This window comes from Scyliorhinus canicula, chromosome 12 (genome assembly GCF_902713615.1).
Source record: "Scyliorhinus canicula chromosome 12, sScyCan1.1, whole genome shotgun sequence".
NCBI classification, from domain to species: domain Eukaryota; kingdom Metazoa; phylum Chordata; class Chondrichthyes; order Carcharhiniformes; family Scyliorhinidae; genus Scyliorhinus; species Scyliorhinus canicula.
This window is the reverse complement of record NC_052157.1, coordinates 59,862,000-59,881,366: the sequence shown is the minus strand read 5'-3', so window position 1 is coordinate 59,881,366 and position 19,367 is coordinate 59,862,000. Positions and strand designations below refer to the sequence as shown.

Sequence of the window (19,367 nt, the reverse complement as noted above, 5' to 3'; positions counted from 1 at the left end):
AGGGGCGTGGATATCAGTTCCGTTTTCCCGCGCGGAGCGGTGCCAAGGAGCTGCTGCAGGGAGGGAGGGGTGACCCCATATCGGGAGGGGTCGGAGTTAGAGCGGGGAGCTGCGGGGGTCAGCAGAAGTCAGCGGCTCACGGGAGGACTATGGAGGGAGCGTCGCTGCTAGGAGGGGTCCTAGCCTTCGGGGGGGGGGGGGGGGGGGGGGGGGGATACCGGGTTGCTGCTGGATGGCCAGGGAAGAACTGGTGCGGGTCGGGGGGGTCGGGGTGAGGTTCTATCGCCGTGGGAAACGGGCCGAGTGGGGGATGCTGGCCAGGGGGAGCAGTCGATGGGCTATGGCTAGTCGGGCGGGGGGAGGGGGGCGGGGTGCCCTGATCCGGCTGATCATGTGGAGCGCGCGGGGTTGACTGGGCGGTGAAGCGGGCTCGGGTGTTTTTGCATCTGAAGGGGCTGAAGGCGGACGTGGCCATGTTCAGGAGACACCTGAAGGTGGCGGACAGGTCCGTCTGAGGAAGGGGTCGGTGGGGCAAGTTTCCACTCAGGGCTCGACGCGAAGAACCAGGGGGTGGCGATCCTGGTGGGGAAGAGGGTGGCGTTTGAGGCGTCTGAGGTGGTGGCTGATAGTGGCGGCAGATAGTGATGGTGAGCGGTTAAGCTGCAGGGGAGAGAGGGTGGTGTTGGTTAATGTGTACGCCCCAAATTGGGATGATGCTGGTTTCATGAGGTGCATGTTGGGCCGCATTCCTGACCTGGAGGCGGGGGGCTTGATATGGGGGGGACGGTGTGGATCCCCCACTGGATCGTTCTAGTTCTAGGACAGGCAGGAGGCCGGCAGCGGTCAAGGTGTTGAGGGGGTTTATGGACCAGATGGGAGGGGTGGATCCCTGGAGGTTTGGGAGGCCGAAGGCTGGAGTACTCTTTTTTTTCTCCCACGTGCACAGGGTTATTCCCGTATTGATTTTTTGTCCTGAGTAGGGGGCTTGTCCCGAGGGTGGAGGATGCCGAATATTTGGCTATAGCAATTCGGACCATGCTCCGCATTGGGTGGATCTGGAGATGGGGGAGGTGCGGGACCAGCGCCGCTTTGGCGTCTGGACGGGGGTTGTTGGCGATGAGGAGGTGTGTAGGAGGGTTCGGGGATGTATGAGAGTACCTCAAGGCCAATGATACTGGGGAGGTCGGTGGGGATGGTGTGGGAGGCTCTGAAGGCAGTGATTAGTGGGGAGCTGATCTCCATCCGAGCCCATAGGAGAGGGGAGAGGGAGAGGGAGAGACTGGTGGAGGAGCTGTTGAGTGTGGATAGGAGGTACGCGAGGCAGGAGGGGGATTGCTGGGGGAACGGCGTAGTTACAGGCCAAGTTTGATTTATTGACCACCAGAAAGGACGGAGACACAGTGGAGGAAGGCGCAGGGAGCGGTCTATGATATGGAGAGAAGGCGAGCAGGATGCTGGCGCACCAGCTTCGCAAGCGGGACGCGGCTAGGGAGATTGGTGGAGTGAAGGATAGGGGTGGGAATGTGGTGCGGCAGGGGGCAGAGGTCAATGGGGTCTTTAGGACTTCTACAGGGAACTGTACGGTCGGAGCCGCGGCGGTGGTGGGGTGGGGGGGGGGTGAATGGGGAGCTTTTTGAACAGGCTGCGATTTCCAAGGGTGCAGGAGGAGCAGGGGGGGACTGGGGGTGCCGATCGAGTTGGAGGAGCTGGTTAGAGGGACCTTGGATACATGCAGTCGGGGAGGCGCCGGGACGGATGGGTTCCCGGTTGACTTTTATAAGAAATATGCGGACCTGTTGGGCCCCCTGTTGGTTCGAACCTTTAACGAGGCATGGGAGGGGGGAGTTTTGCCCCAAACGATGTCATGGGCGCCTGATTTCCCTGATCTGAAGCGAGATAAGGACCCCTTGCAGTTGTGGATCATACAGGCCGATTTTCACTGCTGAATGTGGACGCCAAGTGATGGCGAAGATCTTGGCCACTTAGAATAGAGGACTGTGTGCCGGGGGTGATACATGAAGATCAGAGGGTTTTGTGAAGGGGAGGCAGCTGAACACTAATAGTGCGAAGGCTGCTAAATGTGATAATGATCCCGGCGGCAGAAGGAGAGGCGGAGATTGTGGTGGCATTGGATGCGGAGAAGGCCTTTGATAGAGTTGAGTGGGGGTACTGGTAGGAGGTGTTAGAGAGGTTCGGGTTTGGGGAGGGGTTTATTAAATGGGTGAGGTTGCTGTACGAGGGCCCCGATGGCGAGTGTAGTGACAAATGGGAGGAGGTCCCGAGTACTTCAGGCTCTACCGTGGGACAAGGCAGGGGTGCCCCCTGTCCCCTTGCTTTTTGCGTTGGCAATTGAGCCTATGGCCATGGCTCTCAGGGAGTCGAGGAGGTGGAGGGGTTTGGTGCAAGGGGGGGAGGCGCATCGAGTGTCGCTGTATGCGGTACGACTTGCTGCTGTATGTAGCAGACCGGTGGGGGGGGGGGGGAATGCCGGAGGTGATGGAGATTCTTGCTGAGTTGTGGGAGTTTCTCGGGATATAAATTGAACCTGGGCAAGAGCGAGCTGGTTGTTGTACACCCGGGAGATCAGGGAGGAGGGGATTGGTAGGCTCCCGCTAAAGAGGGCAGTGAGGAGTTTTAGGTACCTGGGGGTTCAGGTGGCTAGGAGTTGGTGGACTCTGCATAAGCTCCAATTTTTACTAGGTGTTGGAGCAGATGGAGGAGGAGTTTAAAGGTAGGACATGCTGCCGTTGTGTTGGCGGGTAGAGTACAGTCCGTTAAAATGACGGTGCTCCCGAGGTTTTTGTTTTTGTTTCGGTGCCTCCCCATTTTCATTCCGAGGGCCTTTTTTAGGAGGGTGAACAGCAGCATTCTGGGATTTGTTTGGCGCACGGGACTCCGAGGGTAAGGAGGGTCATTTTGGAGCGGGGCAGGGATAGAGGGGGGCTGGTGCTGCCCAACCTTTCTGGGTACTATTGGGCGGCTAATGTCTCGATGGTACGTAAGTGGGTGATGGATGGGGAGGGGCAGCATGGAAACGGATGGAGATGGCGTCCTGTGAAGGCACGAGCCTGAAGGCACTGGTAACGGCGCCGTTGCCGCTCCCTCCAACGAGGTACACTACGAGTCCGGTGGTGGCGGCTACCCTCAAGATTTGGGGGCAGTGGAGGGACACAGGGGGGAAGTGGGGGGCTCGGTGGAGGCCCCGCTGCGGGGGAACCACCGGTTTGTCCCAGGGAACATTGATGGCGGGTTCCTGGGGTGGCACAGGGCTGGGCACTAAGGAAGTTGGGAGACCTGTTCATTGACGGGAGGTTTGCGAGCCTGGGTGAGCTGGAGGAGAAGTTTGAGCTCCCCTGGGGAATATGTTCAGGTACCTTCAGGTCAAGGCGTTTGCTAGGCGACAGGTGGAGGGGTTCCCTTTGATGCCCCCGCGGGGGGGTAAGGGATCGGGTGCTTTCAGGGGTGTGGGCCAGGGATGGGAAGGTGTCTGACATCTACCAGGTGATGCAGGAGGTGGAGGAGGCGTCAGTAGAGGAGCTGAAGGCTAAGTGGGAAGTGGAGCTGGGGGAGCAGATTAAGGAGGGGACATGGGCGAACGCCCTGGAGAGGGTGGAACTCCTCCTCTTCATGTGCGAGGCTTAGCCTCATCCAGTTCAAGGTACTGCACAGGGCTCATATGTCCGGGACGAGGATGAGCAAGGTTTTTTTGGGGGTGAGGACAGGTGCATTAGGTGTTCGGGGAGCCCAGCGAACCATGCCCATATGTTTTGGGCATGCCCGGCACTGGGGGAATTCTGGAAGGGGGTAGCAAGGACGGTGTCGAGGTTGGTAGGATTCAGGGTCAAACCAGGCTGGGGACTCGCGATATTTGGGGTTGGGGTGGAGCCGGGAGTGCAGGAGGCGAAGGGGGCAGTGTTTTGGCCTTTGCATCCCTAGTAGCCCGGCGGAGGATCTTGTTGCAGTGGAAAGATGCGAGGCCCCCAAGCGTGGAGACCTGGATCAATGACATGGCGGGATTCATTCAGCTGGAGAAGGTTAAATTCGCCTTGAGGGGCACGATACAAGGGTTCTGTAGGAGGTGGCAGCCTTTCCTCGATTTTCTGGCTCAACGACAGGGAACTAGGTCAGCAGCAGCAGCAACCCGGGGGGGGGGGGGGGAGGGGGGTTTCAGGGGGGCATTATTAATGTTAATTTAATTTATTTGTTGTTTATTGGGTTTGGGGGGGGGGGGGGGATTCGTTATATGCGTTGTTACGGGTGCCGGGGGTGTTTGTTATTGTTATTATTATTATTATTGTTCTGTTGTTATACATTTTTCAAAATTTCAATTAAAAATTATTTTAAAAAAAAAAGAAAGGGAAACCTTGAGCCTCACAGAGACATGGTCAAACCCTACCCCCCCTAGATGTCGCGAACAGAAACGCTCACTCGTACACCCCTGACCGTGTGGCGGCCCCCTGGGCAGCGTGGAATTCAGCCTCTCTCTCCCCACGGACTCGGACTCCCTCCAGGCCTGCGCCGCAGGACGCCCTGAAAAAACCCGTGGGGCCCCGCTGCTATTTTTACGGCCCAGGCGAAACACCCCCGACAACGTTGCCCCAGCCCGTTCCGCAACCTGCAAGGGCTGCGGGAAGAAAGGCCATCTTGGGGCCGTCTGCCAGGCCAAGGCGGGTCGCTGCCGGTCCCGGGCAGCGACCGTGGGACTCCCCCTTCTCTCTCTCCAGGGGCCCCAATGCGGCCCGCGGCCCTCACTAACCCCATCCCCCTACGCCACGTGCGACCCCTGGGCGCCGCTATTTTGTGCCTCCGACGCCACGTGCGACCCCTGGGCGCCGCCATTTTGTGCCTCTGACGCCACGTGCGACCCCTGGGCGCCGCTATTTTGTGCCTCCGACGCCACGTGCGGGGACGGGCGCCGCCATTTGTCCAACCCCCACCATATGAGACCGATGGGCGCCGCCATCTTCATGGCTCCGAGGAACCCGCGGGTGACTACACACCGCCCGATGAAGACTCCGACTATCTGCCATGACTCGCTTCAGTCACTCTGGACCAGTCTCGACCCCGCATCTTCTCTACGGCAACAGCGAGGATCCTGCTCAACGGGCACAGACGACCTCCCTACTGGACTCCGGGAGCACGGAGAGTTTCCGGGAGCACGGAGAGTTTCGTACACCCTACCACGGTAAGGCTGTCTACCCAGTCAAGCAAAAAATCGCCCTGGCCTCTGGCACCCATTCAGTGGAGATCACGGGATATTGCATAGAGGACCTCACGGTCCACGGGAGGAGTTTAAAATTAAAGACTCTACGTCCTCCCCCACCTCTGCGCGGCCGCACTCCCAGTGTAACCTCCAGAGCCTAACATTTAAATACGGCGGCCCTGTGCCCCCCCTCACTGCCTGCAGCCTCGCAACCTCAAGGTCGATCCCCCGTCCTTGTTTGCAAACCTCACCCCGGATTGCAAACCTGTCGCCACCAGGAGCTGACGGTACAGTGCCCAGGACCGGGTCTTCATCAGGTCCAAGGTCTAACGGCTTATGAAGGAAGGGGTTATCGAGGCTCGTAAGCACAAGTTCTGGTGGTAAAGACCAGGAAGAAGAATAGGATGTCCATAGACTACAGTCAGACCATCAACACGTTTACACAGCTGGACGCCTACCCTCTCCCCCGTATATCCAACCTGGTCAACAGGATCGCGCAGGTACAAGGTCTTCTCCACGGTGGACCTCAAGTCCGCCTACCACTAGCTCCCCTTCCACATGAGCGACCGCAAGTACACTGCGTTCGAAGCAGACGGGCGGCTTTATCACTTTTTAAGGGTTCCCTTCGGTGTCACAAACGTGGTCTCGGTCTTCCAAAGGGAGATGGACCGAATGGTCGACCGATACGGTTTACGGGTCACCTTCCCGTATCTCGATAACGTCACCATCTGCTGCCACGATCAGCAGGACCACGACATCAATCTCCGGAAATTCCTCCAAACCGCAAAACTCCTGAATCTGACTTACAACAAGGACAAATGCGTGTTTAGCACCGACCGTCTAGCCATCCTCGGCTACGTAGTGCGTAATGGAGTGATAGACCCCGACCCGGAACGCATGCGCCCCCTGATGGAGCTCCCCCTCCCCCACTCCCTCAAAGCCCTCAAACGCTGCCTCGGTTTTTCCTCATATTACGCCCAGTGGGTCCCCAACTACGCCGACAAAACCCGTCCCTCATCCAAACAATCACGTTCCCCCTGTCGACAGAGGCCCGCCAGGCCTTCAGCCGCATTAAAGCGGATATCACAAAGGCCACGATGCACGCTATCGATGAGTCCCTCCCCTTACAGGTCAAGAGCGACACGTCCGATGTAGCTCTGGCAGCCACCCTCAACCAAGCGGGCAGACCCGTGGCCTTCTTTTTCCATGGGTACCTCCATGCTTCCGAAATCCGCCACTCCTCGGTCAAGAAGGAAGCACAGGCCATAGTAGAAGCTGTGCGACACTGGAGGCATTATCTGGCCGGCAGGAGGTTCACCCTCCTCACAGACCAACGGTCAGTGGCCTTTATGTTCTACAATGCACAGAGGGGCAAGATAAAAAACGACATGACCTTGCGGTGGAGGATCGAGTTATCCACGTACAACTACGATATCTTGTATCATCCTGGGAAGCTGTACGAGCCTCCCGATGCCCTGTCCCATGGCACCTGTGCCAACGCACAAGTGGACCGCCGTCGAACCCTCCACGCGGACCTCTGCCACCCGGGGGTCACTCGCTTCTTTCACTTTGTAAAGACCCCCAACCTGCCATACTCCATCGAGGAGGTCAGGACAGTAACTAGGGAATGCCACAACTGCGCGGAGTGCAAACGCACTTCTACCGCCCCAAAAAAGCGCATCTGATAAAGGCTTCCCGCCCCTTTGGGCGCCTCAGCATGGACTTCAAAGGTCCCCTCCCCTCTACCAACCGCAACACGTACTTCCTCAACGTGATTGATGAGTACCCCCGCTTCCCGTTCGCCATCCCCTGCCCCGACACGACCACAACCACCATCATAAAAGCCCTACACACCATTTTCTCCCTGTTCGGATTCCCCGCTTACATACACAGCGATAAGGGGTCCTCCTTTATGAGTGACGAACAGCGTCAATTCCTGCTTAGCAGGAGCATCGCCTCCAGCAGGACGACCAGTTATAACCCCCGGGGAAACAGACAGGTGGAGAGGGAGAACGGTACGGTCTGGAAGACCGTCCTACTGGCCCTACGGTCCAGAAATCTCCCAGTCTCCCGCTGGCAGGAGGTCCTCCCAGACGCCCTCCACTCCATCCGGTCACTACTTTGCACGTCTACCAATCAAAAGCCTCACGGACGCCTTCTTGTCTTCCCCAGGAAGTGTTCCTCAGGGACCCCGCTCCCGACCTGGCTGGCAGTCCCCAGGCCCATCCTGCTCCGGAAACACGTGCGGGCGCACAAATCGGACCCGTTGGTCGAGAGGGTCCAGCTGCTCCACGCTAACCCGCAATATGCGTATGTGGAGTACCCCATCGACCGAGAGGACACGGTCTCTCTATGGGACCTGGCGCCCGCCGGATCCCCGCCCTCGCCCCCGGCATCAGCCCCACCCACCCCCTTCCAACCGCAACTGCTTGCCGCAGGTGCTCCCCTCCCTGGCCCGCCAACCCCCATCACCCGCACCGCCTAGAGGACTAGACACCCCCCCCCACACGGCCCGGCCCTCACCAGGGTATGGAAACCTCCACGAGGAACGGATCATCGCTCCCGGAGTCATGGACGCCCGCATCTCCGACGTAACTCCACAGGTTGCAGAGGACGTCCAACTCTGTAAATAATTACCGTGTGATAACACATCTCTATATAGTTACGGGTCAGTGGACAGCCGCCGTTGGAGAGGTATAATCCCATTTCACTAGTCATACTATCAGTATCTTGTCCCACCTGCACGGGATGCCCCCCTCTCCTCCCCCAGCTTCTCAACGAGCACACCCCACCCACCCCCCCCCCCCGCCCCGCCCCGCCCCCCCGGTTCCTTTCTCAACAAGGGGTGAATGTGGGTAGTATGACTAGAGGTACTACGGTACCTGGGAGTGTGGGCTGCTATTGGTGGAGAAGGCTCGCTGCTCATTGGCCCAAGTGTTGTCTTCCCATTGGTCGAGATGAAGGTAGCTCCGCCTACGAGGCGGAGTATAAGAACCCGTGTTTCCCAGCAGCCATCGTTCTTTCTGTACTCAAGCTGCTGGGCACACTTCTTGTAGATTAAAGCCTTCGACTCGGACTACGCCTTCGTTTCTGTGCTTATTGATCGCGCATCACCCAGGTGAGCGAGTTGTCCACAGATCTGGCTGAGGCTGGTGAAGGGGACGGGCAGGAATTTTTCCTGAGGCACAGAGTTTAAAAAACAGGTGTTTATACTCATACTTTAAATAAATTCTTCCATGGGATGTGGGGACGTCGCTGCCTGGGCTCAGCATTTACCGCCCGTCCCTAATGGCCCCTTGAACAGAGACACAAGCCGCCCACTTGTACAAGGCACAAGTCAGGAGTGTGATGGAATACTCATAATTTACCTGGGTAAGTGCAGCTCCAACAACACTCAAGAAGTTCGACATCACTCAGAACAAAGCAGCCCCGCTTGATTGCTTCCCCTTCCACAAACATTGACTCCCTCCATCACTGACAAACAGTGTACAAGATGCACTGCAGTAATTCACCAGTAATTCCTTAGGCAGCACCTTGTAATCCCACAGTCTCTACCATCTAGAAGGACAAGAGCCACAGATACCTGGGAACCCTACCACCTGGAGGTTCCCCTCCATCACTCACCACCCTGACTTGGAAATATATCGCCATTCCTTCACTGTTGCTGGGGCTCCTGGAACTCCCTCCCTAATAGCACTGTGGGTGTACCTACACCTCAAGGACTCCCACCACCACCTTCTCAATGGGCAATTAGGGATGGACAATAAATGCTGGCCTAACCAGCGATGCCCACAACCCAGGAGAGAATAAGAATGGAGGGGCGTTGAGGAGAAATATTTTTGACCCAGAGGTCAGTTGGGGTCTAGAACTCACTATCTGAAAGGTTGCAGAGGTTAGAATGGTTCATCATATTTACAAGAAGGCTGGGTAAGTACCTACAGGGGCTGCAGACCGAGAGCTGCAATTGGGGTGGGGCTGGATAGCGTTGTCTGGGCTGACACGTTGCTGGGGCTAAATAGCCTCCTCTTCCCTGTATTCTGAATCATAATGTTCTCCCTCCTCTCTGACCCCACACTCAGAACTCATCAGTGAGGTCCTTGTGACAGTCCCCGTGGATGACGTGAAGGAGGGCGACTCCAAGACCACCGTGATCTGCGCCATGACGACTGGTACCTGGGATACGCTGAGCTGGACTAAGGATGGCAAGACGATCGTTGGCGACGCTCACATGGTGATAGCCAGTAATGAGTTAACGATCCAGGGCGTGGTCAGAGGGGACGCTGGGACATATTCATGCTCAGTCAAAAATCCCTTCAGCGATGGGACGTCCCAGAACCAGCTCACCGTCTATTGTAAGTATTCCACACACTCACATCTCACTTGGCAAAGTGTCAGATTTTTGCAGGGGATCTTTGTTGATCTCTCTTTCCGTTTGCCTTTCTCGCTATCTATCCGTCTGTGTTTCACTCCCTCGATCCCTGTGTATGTCTCTCTCTCTCTAGCCTTCTGTGCCTCTCTCTCTCTATATCTCTGTGAATCACTATCCTTCGATGTGTGTCTCTTTATTCATCTGTTAGTCACCCTATCCCTCTCTGTGTGTGTCACTCTCTATCACTCTCTGTGTATGTCTCTCTATCCCTCTATGTCTCTCTCTATCCCTCTGTGCCTCTCTCTCTCTCTATCCCTCTGTATCTCTCTCTATCCCTCTGTGCCTCTCTCTCTCTATCCCTCTGTGTGTCTCTCTCTCTATCCCTCTGTGCCTCTCTCTCTCTATACCTCTGTGTCTCTCTCTATCCCTCTGTGCCTCTCTCTCTCTATCCCTCTGTGCCTCTCTCTCTCTATCCCTCTGTGCCTCTCTCCCTCTATCCCTCTGTGCCTCTCTCTCTCTATCCCTCTGTGCCTCTCTCTCTCTATCCCTCTGTGTCTCTCTCTCTCTATCCCTCTGTGCCTCTATCTCTCTATCACTCTGTGCCTCTCTCTCTCGATCCCTCTTTGTCTCTCTCTCTCCCTCTGTGTGTCTCTCTCTCTATCCCTCTGTGCCTCTCTCTATCACTCTGTGCCTCTCTCTCTATCCTTCTGTGCCTCTCTCTCTCTACGCATCTATCTATCCCTCTGTGCCTCTCTCTCTCTATCACTCTGTGCCTCTCTCTATCACTCTGTGCCTCTCTCTATCCCTCTGTGCCTCTCTCTATCCCTCTGTGCCTCTCTCTCTCTATCCCTCTGTGCCTCTCTCTCTCTATCCCTCTGTGTCTCTCTCTATCCCTCTGTGCCTCTCTCCCTCTATGCCTCTCTCTCTCTATCCCTCTGTGCCTCTCTCTCTCTATCCCTCTGTGCCTCTCTCTCTCTATCCCTCTGTGCCTCTCTCTCTCTATCCCTCTGTGCCTCTCTCTCTCTATCCCTCTGTGCCTCTCTCTCTCTATCCCTCTGTGCCTCTCTCCCTCTATCCCTCTGTGCCTCTCTCCCTCTATGCCTCTCTCTCTCTATCCCTCTGTGCCTCTCTCTCTCTATCCCTCTGTGCCTCTCTCTATCCCTCTGTGCCTCTCTCTATCCCTCTGTGCCTCTCTATCCCTCTGTGCCTCTCTCTCTCTATCCCTCTGTGTCTCTCTCTCTCTATCCCTCTGTGCCTCTCTCTCTCTATCCCTCTGTGCCTCTCTCTCTCTATCCCTCTGTGCCTCTCTCTCTCTATCCCTCTGTGCCTCTCTCTCTCTATCCCTCTGTGCCTCTCTCTCTCTATCCCTCTGTGCCTCTCTCTCTATCCCTCTGTGCCTCTCTCTCTCTATCCCTCTGTGCCTCTCTCTCTCTATCACTCTGTGCCTCTCTCTCTCTATCCCTCTGTGCCTCTCTCTCTCTATCCCTCTGTGCCTCTCTCTCTCTATCCCTCTGTGCCTCTCTCTCTATCCCTCTGTGCCTCTCTCTCTCTATGCCTCTCTCTCTCTATCCCTCTGTGCCTCTCTCTCTCTATCCCTCTGTGCCTCTCTCTATCCTCTGTGCCTCTCTCTATCCCTCTGTGCCTCTCTCTATCCCTCTGTGCCTCTCTATCCCTCTGTGCCTCTGTCTCTCTATCCCTCTGTGTCTCTCTCTCTCTATCCCTCTGTGTCTCTCTCTCTCTATCCCTCTGTGCCTCTCTCTCTCTATCCCTCTGTGCCTCTCTCTCTATCCCTCTGTGCCTCTCTCTCTCTATCCCTCTGTGTCTCTCTCTCTCTATCCCTCTGTGCCTCTCTCTATCCCTCTGTGCCTCTCTCTCTCTATCCCTCTGTGCATCTCTCTCTCTATCCCTCTGTGCCTCTCTCTCGATCCCTCTGTGCCTCCCTCTCTCTATCCCTCTGTGTCTCTCTCTCTCTATCCCTCTGTGCCTCTCTCTCTATCCCTCTGTGCCTCTCTCTCTCTATCCCTCTGTATCTCTCTCTATCCCTCTGTGTGTGTCTCTCTCTCTATCCCTCTGTGCCTCTCTCTATCGCTCTGTGCCTCTCTCTCTCTATCCCTCGGTGCCTCTCTCTCTCTATCCCTCTGTGCCTCTCTCTCTCTATCCCTCTGTGCCTCTCTCTCTATACCTCTGTGTCTCTCTCTATCCCTCTGTGCCTCTCTCTATCCCTCTGTGCCTCTCTCTATCCCTCTGTGCCTCTCTCTCTATCCCTCTGTGCCTCTCTCTCTCGATCTCTCTGTGTCTCTCTCTCTCTATCCCTCTGTGCCTCCTCTCTCTATCCCTCTGTGCCTCTCTCTCTCTATCCCTCTGTGCCTCTCTCTCTCTATCCCTCTGTGTCTCTCTCTCTCTATCCCTCTGTGTCTCTCTCTATCCCTCTGTGCCTCTCTCTATCCCTCTGTGCCTCTCTCTATCCCTCTGTGCCTCTCTCTCTATCCCTCTGTGCCTCTCTCTCTATCCCTCTGTGCCTCTCTCTCTCTATCCCTCTGTGCCTCTCTCTCTATCCCTCTGTGCCCCTCTCTCTCTATCCCTCTGTGTCTCTCTCTATCCCTCTGTGCCTCACTCTCTCTATCCCTCTGTGCCTCTCTCTCTCTATCCCTCTATGCCTCTCTCTCTATCCCTCTGTGCCTCTCTCTATCCCTCTGTGCCTCTCTCTCTCTGTGCCTCTCTCTCTCTATCCCTCTGTGCCTCTCTCTCTCTATCCCTCTGTGCCTCTCTCTCTCTATCCCTCTGTGCCCCTCTCTCTCTATCCCTCTGTGCCTCTCTCTATCCCTCTGTGCCTCTCTCTCTCTCGATCCCTCTTTGTCTCTCTCTCTCCCTCTGTGTGTCTCTCTCTCTATCCCTCTGTGCCTCTCTCTCGATCCCTCTGTGCCTCCCTCTCTCTATCCCTCTGTATCTCTCTCTATCCCTCTGTGTGTCTCTCTCTCTATCCCTCTGTGCCTCTCGCTATCGCTCTGTGCCTCTCTCTCTCTATCACTCGGTGCCTCTCTCTCTCTATCCCTCTGTGCCTCTCTCTCTCTCGATCCCTCTTTGTCTCTCTCTCCCCCTCTGTGTGTCTCTCTCTCTATCCCTCCGTGCCTCTCTCTATCACTCTGTGCCTCTCTCTCTCTATTCCTCTGTGCCTCTCTCTCTCTATCCCTCTGTGTGTCTCTCTCTCTATCCCTCTGTGCCTCTCTCTCTCTATCCCTCTGTGCCTCTCTCTCTCTATCCCTCTGTGCCTCTCTCTCTCTATCCCTCTGTGTCTCTCTCTATCTCTCTGTGCCCCTCTCTCTCTATCCCTCTGTGCCTCTCGCTATCGCTCTGTGCCTCTCGCTATCGCTCTGTGCCTCTCTCTCTCTATCACTCGGTGCCTCTCTCTCTCTATCCCTCTGTGCCTCTCTCTCTCTCGATCCCTCTTTGTCTCTCTCTCTCCCTCTGTGTGTCTCTCTCTCTATCCCTCCGTGCCTCTCTCTCTCACTCTGTGCCTCTCTCTCTCTATTCCTCTGTGCCTCTGTCTCTCTATCCCTCTGTGCTTCTCTCTCTCTATCCCTCTGTGCCTCGCTCTCTCTATCCCTCTGTGCCTCTCTCTCTCTATCCCTCTGTGCCTCTCTCTCTCCCTCTGTGCCTCTCTCTCTCTATCCCTCTGTGCCTCTCTCTCTCTATCCCTCTGTGTCTCTCTCTATCTCTCTGTGCCCCTCTCTCTCTATCGCTCTGTGCCTCTCTCTCTCTCTATCCCTCTATGCTTCTCTCTCTCTATCCCTCTGTGCCTCGCTCTCTCTATCCCTCTGTGCCTCGCTCTCTATCCCTCTGTGCCTCTCTCTCTCTATCCCTCTGTGCCTCTCTCTCTCCCTCTGTGCCTCTCTCTCTCTATCCCTCTGTGCCTCTCTCTATCCCTCTCTGCCTCTCTTTATCTCTCTGTGCCTCTCTCTCTCTATCCCTCTGTGCCTCTCTCTCTCTATCCCTCTGTGCCTCTCTCTCTCTATCCCTCTGTGCCTCTCTGTCTCTATCCCTCTGTGCCTCTCTCTCTCTATCCCTCTGTGCCTCTCTCTCTCTATCCCTCTGTGCCTCTCTCTCTCTATCCCTCTGTGTCTCTCTCTCTCTATCCCTCTGTGCCTCTCTCTCTATCCCTCTGTGCCTCTCTCTCTCTATCCCTCTGTGTCTCTCTCTATCCCTCTATGCCTCTCTCTATCCCTCTGTGCCTCTCTCTCTCTATCCCTCTGTGTCTCTCTCTATCCCTCTGTGTGTCTGTCTCTATCCCTCTGTGCCTCTCTCTCTCTATCCCTCTGTGCCTCTCTCTCTATCCCTCTGTACCTCTCTCTCTCTATCCCTCTGTGCCTCTCTCTCTCTATCCTTCTGTGCCTCTCTCTATCCCTCTGTGCCTCTCTCTCTCTATCCCTCTGTGCCTCTCTCTTTATCCCTCTGTGCCTCTCTCTCTGTATCCCTCTGTGCCTCTCTCTCTCTATCCCTCTGTGTCTCTCTCTCGCTATCCCTCTGTGTCTCTCTCTCGCTATCCCTCTGTGCCTCTCTCTCGCTATCCCTCTGTGCGTCTCTTTCTATCCCTCTGTGCCTCCCTCTCTCTATCCCTCTGTGTCTCTCTCTCTCTATCCCTCTGTGTCTCTCTCTATCCCTCTGTGTCTCTCTCTATCCCTCTATGCCTCTCTCTATCCCCTCTGTGTCTCTCTCTATCCCTCTGTGTCTCTCTCTATCCCTCTGTGTCTCTCTCTATCCCTTTGTGTCACTCTCTCTATCCCTCTGTGCCTCTCTCTCTATCCCTCTGTGCCTCTCTCTCTCTATCCCTCTGTGTCTCTCTCTCTCTATCCCTCTGTGTCTCTCTCTATCCCTCTGTGCCTCTCTCTCTCTATCCCTCTGTGTCTCTCTCTATCCCTCTGTGTCTCTCTCTATCCCTCTGTTTCTCTCTCTATCCCTCTGTGCCTCTCTCTCTCTATCCCTCTGTGCCTCTCTCTCGCTATCCCTCTGTGCGTCTCTTTCTATCCCTCTGTGCCTCCCTCTCTCTATCCCTCTGTGTCTCTCTCTCTCTATCCCTCTGTGTCTCTCTCTATCCCTCTGTGTCTCTCTCTATCCCTCTATGCCTCTCTCTATCCCTCTGTGTCTCTCTCTATCCCTCTGTGTCTCTCTCTATCCCTCTGTGTCTCTCTCTATCCCTTTGTGTCACTCTCTCTATCCCTCTGTGCCTCTCTCTCTATCCCTCTGTGCCTCTCTCTCTCTAACCTCTGTGTCTCTCTCTCTCTATCCCTCTGTGTCTCTCTCTATCCCTCGGTGCCTCTCTCTCTCTATCCCTCTGTGTCTCTCTCTATCCCTCTGTTTCTCTCTCTATCCCTCTGTGCCTCTCTCTCTCTATCCCTCTGTGCCTCTCTCTCTCTAGCCCTCTGTGCATCTCTCTCTCTATCCCTCTGTACCTCTCTCTCTCTATCCCTCTGTACCTCTCTCTCTCTATCCCTCTGTACCTCTCTCTCTCTATACCTGTGTCTCTCTCTATCCCTCTGTGCCTCTCTATCTCTATCCCTCTGTGTCTCTCTCTATCCCTCTGTGTCTCTCTCTATCCCTCTGTGTCTCTCTCTATCCCTCTGTGCCTCTCTCTCTCTATCCCTCTGTGCCTCTCTCTCTCTATCCCTCTGTGCATCTCTCTCTCTATCCCTCTGTACCTCTCTCTCTATCCCTCTGTACCTCTCTCTATCCTACTGTGCCTCTCTCTATCCCTCTGTGCCTCTCTCTCTATCTCTCTGTGCCTCTCTCTCTATCCCTCTGTGCCTCTCTCTATCCCTCTGTACCTCTCTCTATCCCTCTGTGCCTCTCTCTCTCTATCCCTGTGTCTCTCTCTCTCTATCCCTCTGTGCCTCTCTCTCTCTATCCCTCTGTGCCTCTCTCTCTATCCCTCTGTGCCTCTCTCTCTCTATCCCTCTGTGCCTCTCTCTCTCTATCCCTCTGTGCCTCTCGCTCTCTATCCCGCTGTGCCTCTCGCTCTCTATCCCTCTGTGCCTCTCTCTCTATCCCTCTGTGCCTCTCTCTCTATCCCTCCGTGCATCTCTCTCTATCCCTCTGTGCCTCTCTCTCTATCCCTCTGTGCCTCTCTCTCTCTATCCCTCTGTGCCTCTCTCTCTCTATCCCTCTGTGCCTCTCTCTCTCTATCCCTCTGTGTCTCTCTCTATCCCTCTGTGCCTCTCTCTCTCTATCCCTCTGTGCCTCTCTCTATCCCTCTGTGCCTCTCTCTCTATCCCTCTGTGACTCTCTCTCACTCTATCCCTCTGTGCCTCTCTCTCTATCCCTATGTGCCTCTCTCTCTATGTCCCTCTATGCCTCACTCTCTCTATCCCTCTGTGCCTCTCTCTCTCTATCCCTCTGTGCCTCTCTCTCTCTATCCCTCTGTGCCTCTCTCTCTATCCCTCTGTGCCTCTCTCTATCCCTCTGTGCCTCTCTCTCTATCCCTCTGTGCCTCTCTCTCTCTATCCCTCTGTGCCTCTCTCTCTCTATCCCTCTGTGCCTCTCTCTCTCTATCCCTCTGTGTCTCTCTCTATCCCTCTGTGCCTCTCTCTCTCTATCCCTCTGTGCCTCTCTCTCTATCCCTCTGTGCCTCTCTCTCTATCCCTCTGTGACTCTCTCTCACTCTATCCCTCTGTGCCTCTCTCACTATCCCTATGTGCCTCTCTCTCTATGTCCCTCTATGCCTCACTCTCTCTATCCCTCTGTGCCTCTCTCTCTCTATCCCTCTGTGCCTCTCTCTCTCTATCCCTCTGTGCCTCTCTCTCTATCCCTCTGTGCCTCTCTCTCTCTCTCTCCCTCTATGCCTCACTCTCTCTATCCCTCTGTGCCTCTCTCCATCCCTTAGTGCACATCGGCAGAGAGAGATACACAATCAGAGGGTGACTACTGAGTGGGTGCTGCACTATCAGAGGGTCAGTACCAAGGGAGTGCTGCACTGTAGAAGAGTCAGTACTGAGGGAGTGCTGCACTGTCAGAGGATCAGCACTGAGGGAGTGCTGCACTGTCAGAGTGTCAGTACTGAGGGAGTTCTGCACTGTCAGAGGATCAGCACTGAGGGAGTGCTGCACTGTCAGAGGGTCAGTCTGAGGGAGTGCTGCACTGGCAGAGGATCAGTACTGAGGGAGTGCTGCACTGTCAGAGGGTCAGTGCTGAGGGAGCGCTACACTGTCAGATGGTCAGTACTGAGGGAGTGCTGCACTGTCAGTGGGTCAGTACTGAGGGATTGCTGCACTGTCAGAGGGTCGGTACTGAGGGAGTGCTGCACTGGCAGAGGATCAGTACTGAGGGAGTGCTGCACTGTCAGAGGGTCAGTACTGAGGGAGTTCTGCACTGTCAGAGGGTCAGTACTGAGGGAGTTCTGCACTGGCAGAGGATCAGTACTGAGGGAGCGCTGCAGTGTCAGAGGGTCAGTACTGAGGGAATGCTACACTGTCAGAGGGTCAGTACTGAGGGAGTGCTGCACTGTCAGAGGGTCAGTACTGAGAGAGTGCTGCACTGTCAGAGGGTCAGTACTGAGGGAGTACTGCACTGTCAGAGGGTCAGTACTGAGGGAATGCTGCATTGTCGGACTGTCAGCTAGGAGGGAATGCCGTACTGTTGGAGTTGATGAGCAGGTGCCTTTGAAAGCCAGTTTGTAGGCTAGGTGTGGGAAATCAGTGAACTACGACCAGCTATTCGAGGGCATGTGCATTATGCTCCAGATTCCTGACACCCTCTCTCCATGCACTGTATCCACGTGACAGCTGTTTTTTTTTCCACCCCACCCCCCAACACACACTTCAATTCCAGATGGCCCGGATATGCCCACCATCAGCATCATGTCCCCCACAGACCCCCAGCCCGCCCGCTTCGTCCTGGTCAACTCCACGGTCACCCTGACGTGCTCCACCAGCTCCGAGCCACCGGCACAGTACCTGTGGAGTGTGGGCGAGAGCAGCGACACCAACGTGCCCTCCAACCCGGTGCTGATCTTCGACCGCATCCAACTGGACCAGGCTGGAATCTACAGCTGCATCGTTACCAATGCCAGGCTGAGCCGTACGGTGAGGAAGACGCAGATGATCACCGTGTACGGTGAGTGCCCGCTGTGCTGCCCCTCTCCTCATGGCTGCCGGTGTCCTTTACACGTATTGTCAGAGACAGAAACTCGCATCGGGAGATGAAGGGAGGGTGCAAGTTATAGGATACTGGACTGGAACCAAACTTTTGTTCGGATACCAGACAAGAGCCCCAACCAATTTTTTATTAATTTGTAAAACTGAGGAAAGGATACTTCACATCCGGAGGATGATTCTGACTAATAGGTATCTTTTATGTTGAAACAAACTTTAATTTAAACCTAGAATTAACCACATTAACATCAGAGGAAATAGTTTTACAAATAACAGTTAATAATAATCTTTATTACTGTCACAAGTAGGCTTACATTGACACTGCAATGAAGTTATTGTGAAAAGCCCCTAGTCACCACACTCCGGCGCCTGTTTGGGTACACTGAGGGAGAATTCAGAATGTCCAAATTACCTCACAGCACGTCTTTTGGGACTAGTGGGAGGAAACCGGAGCATCCGGAGGAAACCCACGCAGACACGGGGAGAATGTGCAGACTCAGCACAGAACCAAGCTGGGAATTGAACCTGGGACCCTGACTCTGTGAGGGACAGTGCTAACCACTGTGCTACCATGCCCCCCACTGTGCTATCTTGCCACCCCAAACAGTTCTTAAACAAAGGGGGAAACTTTAACTTACTATCTATACCTGCTACTAACTCCAATTAAGCAGTCCAATACAGTTCAAATGCTGCTTATAAATTAAGTTAACAAAATAGGTTACTTATTTATGTGTCCAGAACTTTGGAGAGAGACCCATTTCAGGAATAACCTGAAAATACTTTTGTCTAGTCAGACTCTCCTGCTCAACCCAACAGCATTTGGCAAAACCACAACCTACAGACAGAACTGACTCCTTCCATGAATTACATCATCTATCTGTCTAAGATGTCCCATGACCTGCTTAGCCAAGACTAAACACCGGCCCTCATAAATTATCTGTTCTGCAGGGAATCACCAGCAATCAAAACACGAGTCTCTTCACTCTTTATTTGTAACCAAGGACTGGTTGGAATGAATGATCACCTCACCTTTTACAACACCTTAATTACAGATTTAACAGACATACTGACTGTACATATTTTACACCTGAGTTTTTAATAATATTACTACCACAAATATGAAATATAATATAGAGCAATTTCTTATATTTACCCGAGTCGGAAATGCAGGTCAGTGTTATGGGAGGGTCCAGTTTTGGGGAAGGGGAGTTCGAGACGACCACTTTGGACTGAAATTTGTCAGAGATTTTTATGACGGGGAAACCACAAGGCAGCAGAGAGATTTCAAGATCCCTAATATTTGGAACACAGCAAAAGCGCCAAATAATGAATCTTTTGAAAAGGTTAATAGAATAGCACATGCCTGAAATGGAGGGGCCGAAGGTTAATGATAAGATAAAAGGACAGACAAAGTGGAGAGCTCAAAGTGGCCAAGTTGGCAGATGTCACAAAAATAGGCGAGATGGCAAGTCGTGAGGAAGACACGATAAGTCATCTAAACAGATATAATGCAGGTTTAGTGAGTGGGCAAAAACGTGGCAGATAATGTAGGAAAGTGTGAAGTGGTACACTTTAATAGGTCGAATAAAGGAGCTGAATATTAATTAAATGGAGAAAGAATGCAGAAAACTGCAGCACGGAGGGATTTGAGGGC

General features: G+C 54.4%; 1 protein-coding gene across 2 annotated transcripts in view; it reads left to right on the top strand.

Annotated features, from left to right (window-relative positions):
- The first annotated feature begins 9,283 nt into the window (after nt 1-9,283).
- Nucleotides 9,284-19,367, top strand: part of LOC119975236 (V-set and immunoglobulin domain-containing protein 10-like) — a 41,054-nt gene continuing 30,970 nt past the window's right edge. For both annotated transcript variants that reach the window (XM_038814900.1, XM_038814899.1), the window contains exons 1-2: nt 9,284-9,555; nt 17,391-17,675. In XM_038814900.1, coding sequence (XP_038670828.1) covers nt 9,363-9,555; nt 17,391-17,675 — 478 coding nt within the window. In that variant the 5' untranslated portion in view covers nt 9,284-9,362. The remainder of the gene's footprint in view (nt 9,556-17,390; nt 17,676-19,367) is intronic.